The following is a 12,789-nucleotide window of genomic DNA, read 5'->3' as shown; positions in this document are numbered from 1 at the left end:
GGACAATAGTTCAAAATATGACTCCTTTTCCTAGAGCATTAAATATACAATTTCTACTGTAACTGCCAGTAACACTCAACATATCAAACTGAAGTATAACAAATTAAATTCTTCTTTGCTTGACTTTTTCTTTTAATTTGTTCAAACATCTAATTTTAGTGCACTACCACAGAAACAATAAATTTTCCTGAAATTTCCAGAAAAAAGTTAATTCTCTGGCTTTTCCAGGATTTCCAGACTGGTAGACACCCTGCTGATACATTTGCAGATTCTAGATATCTCAGAGTTTTCAAAAATGCCATTGAACACTCCCATGAAGTCTAATTATGCTTCAAATTATGCAAAGTGCAAAATTTTATTGAATTTGGTACCAATATCGCATTGCAAAGAGGAACTTAACCTTTTTAAAGTTAGACTCTGGCACATTGACGTGATAAAATTTCAATGAAATATTTATATATTGATATTTATAAATTTTCTGAACAACTTTCAATTGTGGCATAGTATTGGTGAGAATCAGTAACAGCATCAGAGTTCAGCTCCAGTATTTATGTAAAAAATCTATTGGTTTGTATTACTGACCAATACTTTCCCACATTCCAATTACCCTGTGGTCTCACACACTCCACGGGTTTACAAAATTAGGCAATTTCCATTAATTTCATAACTGCATTTTTTGAGTATATGACAAAATTCATAATTTTCAGATTATTATGTACGTGAACCAGATACCAGCATCTTTACAAACTGCTCTATAATACCTCAAAGGGCAGAAGCCCTTAAAAACGTCATGTTTGTGATTACATCCATCTGCCTGTGTTCCAAACACATTTTTATATGGAAAATATGAATTTTTGAGGACAGTTGGATGTTGTGAATCAAACGTCACCTGAACTTCTTAGAAATTTGCCTCTCCATGTAGAGCATAACCTGATTTAGTGTTTCGAACCTTACATAAATTTCTTTGATTTTAAATTAAGAATGTAAAATCGTAAAAATTCTCAAAGATTCTTAATCCAATTTACGCTTCTTCTTCTTCTTCTTCTTTTTTTTTAAAATGTTTTATGTTAGTAGTTTAGTTTCCAAGTTCATGGAATGTGCGAGATTAAAAATCTTTGACCAGAACATTTTTATTCTAGTTGAGGGATCAGTCCCAAAGTTGGTTATTCTCAGCTGGCACTGAAGTGCAATGTTGCGAAGTTTATGTATAACAACTTATAAATTTTGGAGGTGGTCAACTAAGAAGTTTAATTTCGAAGTGTACCATGGATCTATGTAAGATATACCATCATGTACCAAACTGCACTTTGTCTACTTTATGAGAATCAGCTCCAATATTAATGTGAATTAACATCACTAAACGTCACAGACAAAAGTAACCTATCCAGTCTTTTGAGTGTTCTAAAATTTCTGTAAGTTGATGGAAATTGGTACATATGCACTTAATTATACCTGTTAAAATGGCTCAACACAAGAAATAATTTATATGTGTGTATATAGATAGTGAAAAAGGCAAAGCTACCTCCCCAACATGCGCACTGCAAGATGCCGTGGAGGCATATGGAGAGATATGACCAAACACATTCACAATCTCAGCAATTTGTGGAGGTGATATGATCAGCACCATGCTCTGGCCACCTTTACACCCTCAAGTGCACTTTTATTAGAAGTTGGGTGAACCCAAGAGCTGCTCCATGCAGGGACATTGGTGGAAAAAAAAATCCCACCTGAGATCACTCACCCTGGGAACTCAATTTGGGTTTCGCAAATGGCATTTACATGCCCTACCGACTGGGCCACCATGTCTCTCATTAATACACAGTTGAACCCAACTTTATGATTAATTGATTTGCTTTATTTTACTTCACATTTTGTGCCACTTTGGCTAATTTGCGAATATGGGGATGAGTGATGATATGATGAAATTGATGAATAGACACTCACAAAAATCCATGCCCAAACTGGGATTCGAACCGGGACCCCTGGCATCGTAGCACGATGTGCTAACCACTATGCCACGAACCCAACTTTATGTTCCCAGATTTTACATTTTTCTGTTTTAAACAGCTTGACTATCCAATCTCAATAAAGCAAAATGTTACGATTTTTTTTCTGGATTGCGCAATTTTTTACATTATAAGTTCTTTGGACACAGTCCTCTGAAGAATGTATAACAGATATTCCATTTTATACACACACACTTACAGCGGTCTCTATCTTCCTTCTCCTATCCATGGTACTGGTTGCTGCATGTTTGATCAATGCTGCTGTCTGAGTCTCATTCAACTTTCTCAGAGTTACTTGTCCTTTCTGTATGAGGCAAAGCTGTGAAAAAAAAAGAAACTTTCTCAATTGCAAGGGAAAGATTTTAACACTGTACAATCCTTTCATAATCTGTGAGAAGTACAATTTTCAGAAACCACTTTAACCATACTCTGTCTGAAATCTGTGGTGGAAGGCTGAGCATACCAGGAGAGAAGTGGAGAAACCAAGTTGGCAGAGCAAAGCAGTACATACTGCTGCAAACTGCTAGTACCTGCACTTACCCTGTCATGAGTTCATTGGTCGGGTCACTACTTGTGCAGAGAGTTGATTATATTCATTCACTCCAGATTCTCTCGGGACAGAGTTTATTATAGGAGCTAAGATATTAAAGAATTGTAATTTCTAAGGATGAAATTACAATGAAAGCATGAAGGACAAACATCAATGTTTTATCTGTAGAGCCACATCTTTATGGTAAATAAAAGATCAAGATTTCGGTACAAAAATTGAGCACATTTTGGGATCAAAAGCGGTATATAAAATTGCATTTCAGTGTTAAAATGGTGAATAAAAACCTAAATTTCATATTAAAAACTACATTTATTACACAAAGTAAAGATTTCCCTTCTGACAATACATTTATGTATTTATCAGATTATTAAGTTTATTCCTGCGTAAAGGAGTCAATCTTTGCTTCCCAAAGATTTACAACAGAATTAATTAATTTTTTCGTGATTTGCATAACTCACAGGACAATTCAGACTTCAGAAAGCATCACATTGGCATATAAACTCTAAATCTTGTGTTTCTTTATTTTGCATTTTGCAGTTCATTTTGCAACATTTTGTGACAAATGAGGTAGTAAAATGCACCTCACACCTCTCAAAACATGAAAAATGAACATTACAGTGTGTTTACTTCACATTTCGTGTTTCCATCAAAAACGAAATATGCATGCCTGTACTTATCTGGGATTCAAGCAACAAATGATACTTTTTTTCTTTTTTTACAATTTTGTGTAAATAAATATAATTTTTAAATCAAAAGTTGGACTTTGTTCACACTTTCAATGTTGAAATGCAATTTTAGATACTGCTGTAGCATCCTGAAATATGCTAAGTTTTGCACTGAAATTTTGACCTAAAATTCGCAATGAATGTGTGTCCCAAGCAATAGGTTACAAGTGATCATGGATTTTCAAATTTTGTAGCTAATTCAGAAACATTACTAGGAATATACAATGTTCATACAACCATTCTGGATGAGACTTACTGTAAAATGTAATATTATCTACCGGTTGTATCCTATAATTGCAGTGGAGTTTGGCCTAGACTGTTCTGTTTATTCTAAAACAATAAAACAAAAACATAGCATCTTTAATAGACATACTGAAATATGGATCACAAATTTCCAAATCTCTTACATGCACTGAATTAAAACAGAGCATACTTTACCTCACATGGAATGTATATGGTTTTTGTATTAGGACCAACCCAAATGCATGGAAGTTTTGGAAATCTCAAACGATATTTCTTTTCTTTAAGGAAGTACTCAAATACTGTGCATTTCTTGCCTTCAAGATCGAATCTATCGAGAGATAAAAAACACTGTAAGATATTAAAGCATATTATCACTTATATTGCTTATTCTTAATATTCTAAGAAATGTTATCCAAATTGTTAGCTATCAAAATATCAAAGAACAATGAGTATTCTCTTCTTACATAAATACAGCGAAACCTTAATTTTATGTTTTTTCAGGGGATGAAGGTGAAGAAACTTAAAATGTAGGGAAGTGTAAACTCCACAAAAATTTCATAACATTATGCTCTATTGAGACCATGTAGATTCAATGCATAATGTGTAAAAATGTAAAATCTGGGAAAGAAAAATTGACGTTCCATTGTACATAATAATTCCATCTCATTTGCGAAAAATTATTTTATTCGCCTATCGATTTTGGTGACTCACTGTCCCCATTCACAGAAGACAGACTGTTTGACATTGATGCATTATCAATCTGATGACTTTATTTTATTTATATTGTATTATCTGGCAAGTGTACTTAATTTCCTTATAATTCTTTATTTGCTAACCCTTTTGACACACTTTTGTCTCTCACATAATGTCAAATGTAAATCTATAGCATTCTGTGAACGGCAACAGTGAGTCTTCAATATTAGTACATGGTCAGTATCCTAACTACACAGATAATGCATCTGGTAAACTAGAAAATACACACACACAACATTTGTGCCATGAAGCTAAAATTAGAAAGCAAGAGAAAGAAATCACTTAACATTAGTAATTAACTGAATATTTTATCCCCCCACCAGGTGACCAAAAGTAATAATATTAAAAAATATATACACACCGAGTGACCATTGAATTATGACCACCGCTGTGCGCAATGAAAGTCGTCGTTGATGACATGTTTGGTGAGAGAGTGCTGGTAGCCAATGTGTGGTGCAGAGATAAGGCGTTGTGAGCTCAGTATGTAGTGTGGTTTGAAATAGGGAAACAGGAGGACCTGGCAGAGTTTGTCAAAGGTCAGACTGCCCAGGCCAGAAGAGCGGGTGTATACATTTCACAACCTGCTGCAATGATGGAGTGTTCAATATTGACGAGAGTGAAAGTGTTTCAAGAGTGTGGTGAACACGGTAACATGATGTCCCAGCAGCAGAACTGTACAGGGCAGCGGAGGGTTGATGCCAGAGGGGAGCGGAGGATACAACGACTAATCCAAGCCAACAGACGCACCAAAGTGTAACCACTGACATCTGAATACAACACAAATCAAATAGGGACAGTATCTACCAGAAACATTCAGTCACACACTGTCACGTATGGAATACACCAGTAGACGACCCCCTCGCCACCCACTCCTGACACGAGAGCATAAGTGCAAACGATGCATGTGGTGCAAAGAACATGTAAATTGGAGTGTGTAAGACCTGAAGAAGTTGTATTGGTCCGAGTCTTGTTTTTAGTGCATTCCGTGGATGGTCGTGTGAGGGATTGGCATAAACAGCACTTTAGTGTTCTTCCACCTTACACAATGTCAATGTTGCAGGTTAGTGGCGATGGCTGTATGTTGTGGGAAATGTTCACATGGCAAAAATTTGGACCCATGGAACATGTAGAGCACCGCTGCACTGGTCAGTCCTATCGTCGTCTCCTAGCAGACACAGTACATCCCACCATGTTGCTCTTTAACCCTGATGGTTCTGGTATCTTCTAGGATGATAATGCAACATGTCATCGGGCTCGTGTGGTACAGGATTGGTACTGACTTCCGCCATATGGTATGACCTCCGAATTCACCAGAGTTAAATCCGATAGCATATTATATAGAGCAACACATTAGGTGCCAGGAGACATCAGTCACGTCTATCCCAGCAGTGAAGGCTGCATTGGACTGAGCATGGTTATTGATACCTGTGGACTACTCCAGACAGCTTATGGAATCCATTCAACACAGGATATTTGCTGTCATAAAAGCAAAAGGTGGTCCAACACACTACTAGGTGGGTGGTCATAATTCAATGGCCACACAGTGTACATATACACACATTTAACAGTACTTACAACTGGCTATCAGAAGGACCCATTATGTTATTCACTCTGTACACTCTCTTGCTGTTAGGTACATTAGGTATCTCATACACCACTTTTAAACCTAAGAAAAGAAACAATCTTTAAAGATGATCTTAACAATTTACATAATGGCAAATCATTATACATTATCTTTTCAATTGTGCAGCCACAAAAATACAACTGCTTACAAAGTAAATAGTACATTTTCAGTATTCAGTTGGATATTATATTTTGCATTCTTTGGACTTCATGTTGCTTTCTGCTTCTTTAGACTAATGATAATGATGAAGTTGAATGATTAATGAAACTGTTATAAAGGAACATCCATGTCCAAACAAAACCCAGAACTTTTGGTTGCAATATCATGTGTCACATTGGATAGTATACAATTGTAAGACTTAAGGTGATTTCACATTGAAGTAACAAGCGCACAACATAGCAGCATGATACTTGCACAAGTTCACATTCAATTAGTGAACTCCTCAACTAAGGTGTCAGGCTTTGGGCTTGGGCTACGAGACATTTGCTGGTTCAAGTCTCTTGGAGGAAGAATAATAACTTTTCTCCTGAGATTTTGGCCAGTGTATGGGACCCGTGGAAACTCATCACCATGAGGAAATTGGGGAACTACAAATGAGCAGTGTAACCAGGTCACAGAAACATACAACAACTGGGGCAGAACTGGTTGGATGAATGCTACCTCTGCTGAGAAATGTGGGAGTGAGGCCGGCAGTTACTAGGTAGGGCCCGGCCCTCAAGGGCTGTTGCACCATGGGTTTGTTGCACCATGGGTTATGTTATGTTTCAGTGCATCCTTCAAACCACCATCAATCTTTTGAAGAAAAAAGACTGCACAGTGAAAATAATAAAAAATGCAAACAACACAACAAATAAAATTCTTATATATAACTTCACATTATTAAATCATCAGTGTGTAATTGTAAACTTTATTACACTTAAAACTATACACATATGTATATTGCTTGAAGGTAAACCAAACTTATTGTAAGCTTTGAAATTCAGGCTCTCATCACAGTAGAAACAAAAAAAGACAAAGTTTTTTCTTGAATTAGGATTAACAGGTTAATGTTACTGAGGAAGAATTAGATTCATTCATCTTGCTTCTCTTTTCTACTATGGAAGAGATTTGAGGAAAATTAGACTGTAAGTGTCTGAAAATTTGCAGATTTCATCTTATTTTAATTGTATATCTTAATAATAATAACCATGGTACTATAGCCCTTGAAGACGAAGGCCTACATACTGACTGCCATCCTCATTCCCATGTGCCTCAGCAGACATGGGACATCCCAACCAGTTACAGGGTGAAGTGTGACCTGCATGACAAACCCCCAGTCGTCGTCGTATGTTTCCATGACCACGTTATGCTACTCATTCATAGCTCCCCAATTTCCTCATGATGGTGGGTGGCCACTGGTCTCATGACTGGCTGAATCTCAGGAGAAAAATTGTTACCCTTCCCCCCAGGAGACTCGAACCAGCACATGTCCCGTAGCAGTCCAGTCACGGCATGGGACTAATGGAACTACCTTTTGAATGGCATGACAAATGGTTTTGGCAAAAGTTTATGTTTATAAGCAACTTGTATGTGCGCCTTCCTTCCATTTTCTTTCGGTTATTTAACATCACTTTTTTAAATCTTGGGGAATTGTGACAATGAGCACGAATGATGAGCCCATGAAATAGATCATCGGACAAACACAATGAAGACAAACCTGATACTTCTGGCCTACTAGTGCATTACAATGACCACTCTGCCAGGGATGGTGGCTGGACTGGATATACCCTCCAACCCACCAAAGTTTCAAGTAGGGTAGAATCCAATTCTGCAGTCTGGCTGCATCGAGAGTCTTACGTGAAGAAGCAGCAAGGTTTTACACAGTTTCGAGAAAGCAAATTAATAAATCAATTCTTTCAACAGATACCTCTTGGCTCTCTCTGAAAATTAGAGAATGCTCAACAAGATGTCAGTAATATTCTAGCACAGTGGTTATAATGCAAAGAAGCTATTCCCAACTTCTAACATAATATTAGGGTTGAGCAGATATTGATATTAGGTGCTATCAGCATCAGACAGTTTTGGTTGAATTTTATTTACAGATACTGGCTGATACTTTTCTGACATTTTGATCTGCAGGTTTCGCAAAAATGCCAAGTATATCATTGAAATTATGCAAAATTCAAAGTTTCCATTTATTTTGAAACAATAGTGTGTGAAAAACTATTTTCTAGATCACATAACAGGTATTTAAATATTATGTTGTAATGTTTGAATATTTTGAAATGAAGCTAGTAAATTGATGCACATAATTGGAATGGAATATTCATCCACTAATATTAATCAATATTTTGAACAAAATTCAATTGTTACAATTTTCAAGCATCAGTACTGGTATTCATGGTGGTTGCGGTAAACGCGGTTTAAAATTACTTACGTGAAATTTAAAAGACTTTCGTAATTCCGCGTTGCACAATTTAATGGTTCAATCCTATTAATTTCGAAGATCCACTGTCTTCATTCACAAAAGGGTACGGCGTTTGAAGCGGAGATGGTACTGCGTCAGTACATTGTTTGTTCCCGGGCGGCGGTGGTTGCGATTTTTCCCGTTCGGCAGCACTGGCGCGCGCATCTTGGTTTGCGAAATTAATAGGATTGAACCATTAAATTGTGCAACGCGGAATTACGAAAGTCTTTTAAATTTCACGTAAGTACTGGTATTGGTGGGAATCAGTATCTGCATTGGAATGGGCTCAAAATTATATATGCTTAGCTCTACATAAAAAAGAAGAAAACAATGAAAGTGATATTTTTGGGGACTAGCTACAACATTTGCAACACTCAGGGTGGCTACAGAGAAGCAGAAATGAAATTCCCTGACTTTTCCAGGACAAATTTTGCATTTTTTCCCTGAATTAAATCCACATATTTGTACATAGAAAATAAACTCATACAGCTCAGGTACGGGCTGTATTAAGTATCTATATTAGCTTACAAGAAATTGACTTAATTTCTCTATGATCTATATTTGTTCTGAAAAATAGAGAATTTGAAAAAAATATTACAATTCACAAGCTGGGGAGGGACCTATGCAGGGCTTTTCTCATTTGCAAACAGGCTTAAATAAAATATTTGATTATTTTTAAAGTTATGACTAAATTAGATTTGAGCAAATTAGTTGCTTTTACTGAAGATATTTTGTAATTTCTCATTCTTCTAAGCCTTTCTTGTTATTAAATGTTGATATTTTGCCTTCCGCTTGCAAGAACCATGACTGCAAACTTATTTTTGAAGCATTAACGCTTATATCCTATGTCTCTTTTCTATATAAAGCAAACAAACAACTTAATCCATGCACACATGATTGATTTTTATTTCATTTTTTGATTTTGATTTGATTTATTTTACTTCCCTTTTTTTTGCCACTTTTGCCTATTTTTTGCGAAGATGTGGATGAGTGATGATTTGATGAAATTGATGAATGAACAGTTACAAACATCCATGCCCAGGCTGGGATTCGAACCTGGTACCCCACACATGATTGAGATATTGGTATGGTGAATTTGCGGCTTGTTTGATGTGAACATGGCAACATGCAACACATGGCATCCGCTTGGCATCTAAAACCATAAAATATTTTAAACATGCTTCTCAGGACTAAACATTCTGAAATTGAAGCAATGGAATTGTACAAAACAAAGTGTTATATTACCTTACATTATGAATGAGACTTTTGTTTCAGTACAAACATTCACAGTATATCCAAGTACCATGAAACTGACAACACGCTGTTACCTATATTGCAGGCAAAAAGTGTGTGTGTGTGTATGTGTATATACAACTTGTATATACATAATATTAAAAACTTAAACGCAAGCAATTTATAGTAGGGGAATCTACTGCACTGCACAGGCATCTGATTTTGCTAATCAGACAGGATAAGATAGGAACATGCTGTTAATAACAGTGTCTGAAGGTTTATATATGAGGCACATCCAGAAAGCAAGTTTCGATATCATCGAAAAGCTGCACTAGTGGTTGGGGCATGATGCGCACATGCAGATAGGAAGAGGTGGTATGTGTCTGTAATGTGGTGCAGCCGCATTGTTGTGAAGGAAGTCTATTTAAGAACAGTCTTATACCAGGGCCAAGCTATCTTCTGGCTGTATTCACAGCGCAGAACGGTTATTTTGGCAAAATCCTTTTTCCCTACTGACCGCTACAGGGAGGAGGGATTCTAAGCATGTCGTTTGTTGCTCAAAGATGGGGGCAGCGGTAGGCCTAATTGGCTGTTTGACTGCAAGTTTCTTCGTAGGTAGAACTGACAACAGCGAGTCACTGCCATAAAGACGGATCCCATGCCAGGAGTTAGCTTGGTTGATTGATTGATTGATTGAACTTTATGAGAAAGAAGGCAGTTCTCGTATACCGACTGCATGCTGTAATCAGATTTTTGCACGATCAGAAGCAGATGCCGGCCGAGATCCACCGGAAATTCTGAGAGGTGTAAGGACTGGATACCATAAGTGACAGTATGGTGAGACGATGGTGCAGATAATTCATGGAATGCAGATCCATCATGCACGACCCCACACACCTGGGTTCTTTTGCATCACCTTAAGTGGGAGCCCTGACCTCACGTGCTACGACTTTCATCTCTTCCTTCAGCTGAAGCGGTTTCTGGCAGGACAAAAGTTTTGACAGTAATGCTGCTGTACAGCCGGTTCCGCTTTTTGGAGGCAGACACATGACATGGACATACAAAATCTAGTGGAACACTACAACAAATACTTGAAAAACGGTGATGAATATGTCGAAAAGTAAGTTATGGGTAACTGTAATTAATACAATACAATCTCCATTATTACTGAAGTTTGTGTTTTAATTTATGACTAATTGGAATGTACTTCCTGGACCATCCTTGTATAAAGCTTTAGCCTGTTTAATAACAGCAGATGAAAAGCGAAAATTCAGTAGAGCTGGCAGAGGAACATTGATTACTGACGAAAGTGATATGTTTTTAGGATTGAAAGCCTGAAAGTTTGTCCGACGAAATGTCATACAACATCAGACAAAAAAAAAAAGGATGCATAAGTGTGCCATTTCATTAGTAAGATTTATCCAACAAAAATCTCATGCATCAATGGAGCCTAAATATTTGGCGGATCAAATGTCGATCACGGCACATGACAAAAAATTCAGGTTGGATAAAAGCCCTCCCTCATTCGATTCAATGTTCCTTCAGAATGTCCACACAAGGCTGTACTACGGTGTCGGACATCTTTTGGATGGTGCCAGAGTGGGTGCACCCTTCTGGTCAACAGGTCTGACCCATTATAGCTTCCACAGACAGGACAAAAAATGGACAATAAATTTTACATGTGACATTTAGAGCTTCATCAAATGTGTGTGCCTCACTGGAAATTTCTCCTCCCCCACCTCTTCACCTTCCATCACTTGTTTCTGACACCATGGTTGTGTCCAATGCATAATAGAGACCTAAAAGTTTACACCAAAGGCTGGCAAGATGATTTCCCATTTAAGTGCAGTGCTTATTAAGACCCTGGCAGGTTCACTGCATCACATAGCATCTACAATTCAACAAAGAAACATTTGTCAGTAAAGACAAAATTCCCTGACTTTTTTTGACCTCTCCAAATCCCTAACTTTTCCAGGTATTCCAGGTCTGTCGCCACCCTGAACACTGCAAATCAGTATGTTGAAACTACACTTTACTACCTCGTGGCTGAATTATTTTATACATATTTCTTTGTGTTGTACAGTGGGATCCACTAGTATTGCTCGGCAAATTGCCCATTACTATTGTCATTAATTTTTTGATTACATCCTATGTATTTTTAAGCGACGAGTTTTATGTATGCTGATGTGGAAGTTGTCAACAGCTTGATTTGAGTTTTCTCTTAATTCTTGAAACTCTTAATGGGTCAACTAAAGTGCACAAACATGGTAATGGACCATTTGCATGGTAATACTCATGGATCCCACTGTACCAGTCTGTACTAATGCTACCTACCTCTTAGAAATTTTCCTAGCTCTTCAACTTGATATTCATCCAAACCATTCCTATTTAGATTTTCAGCATGAGTTTTGAATAGATCAGTCAAAAGCCCAACAACATCCTGACATTTGGGAAAGCCCTTATGGGCAACTGTAATGTGAAGACAAAGATACAAATTTAATAATATGCAATTTGCACATAAAAAAAATGCAAATTTACACCTTTGCATATTATATCCTTCCTTGCCTGTTCACATAACTAAATGAAGAATCAAAGAATAATTCAGACAAAACTTAAGTAGACACGCTTACTAACATGTAAATGCAATATTACATTTACATTCTAACAATTATAACTAGATATAGGACTTTTAATGCACAACAAAATGCAAGAAAACACTCCGTAAAATTGCAATAATATCATTAAAAAAGCTCTATCTAATTAAATATTTACTTTGTCAATTGGTAAACTCACATTTAATTTTCTTAAGATTACAAAATATACATTATACAGGGTGTCTCAAAAGTAATAGCGCAAACTGACACAGGAGAAAGTACACGATAATAGGAGCAAAAAAGTCTCGGTAAACATGGGTCTGCAAACGAGCCGGTTTCGAGATAATAGCGAATGTGTGATTACAAGCCGCTACCGACTTCATTGTTTGTAAATGTTGTCCTAGTTGGTAAAATGCTAATAATGTGTGCGAATGTGTGGGTACAAGCTGTCACTGACTTCAGTGATTGTAAATGTCATCCTAGTTGGTAAAATATCAATAATACAGTATGAAAAATCAGGAGATCTCATTGCTTTTATTGAACATTCTACTTACTTTAACAAGGAATACAGCACTACTTTACTAGTATGTATGTTCTACGTTACAATTACTGTAC

General features: G+C 36.9%; 1 protein-coding gene across 1 annotated transcript in view; it reads right to left on the bottom strand.

The window, feature by feature from the left end:
* The window catches only part of LOC145978421 (protein argonaute-2-like), a 115,650-nt gene that overhangs the window by 46,026 nt on the left and 56,835 nt on the right, over window positions 1–12,789 (bottom strand). Inside the window, exons 11-14 of the mRNA XM_083111054.1 lie at window positions 11,915–12,049; window positions 5,853–5,943; window positions 3,720–3,852; window positions 2,206–2,325 (exon numbers count right to left, since the gene is read on the bottom strand). Of these exons, the coding sequence (XP_082967180.1) occupies window positions 2,206–2,325; window positions 3,720–3,852; window positions 5,853–5,943; window positions 11,915–12,049 (479 nt within the window). The remainder of the gene's footprint in view (window positions 1–2,205; window positions 2,326–3,719; window positions 3,853–5,852; window positions 5,944–11,914; window positions 12,050–12,789) is intronic.

Source organism: Lepisma saccharinum, chromosome 1, assembly GCF_977018435.1.
Source record: "Lepisma saccharinum chromosome 1, izLepSacc3.1, whole genome shotgun sequence".
Taxonomy (NCBI): Eukaryota; Metazoa; Arthropoda; class Insecta; order Zygentoma; family Lepismatidae; genus Lepisma; species Lepisma saccharinum.
The sequence above is the reverse complement of the archived record's forward strand: the minus strand, read 5'-3'. Positions and strand labels throughout refer to the sequence as shown.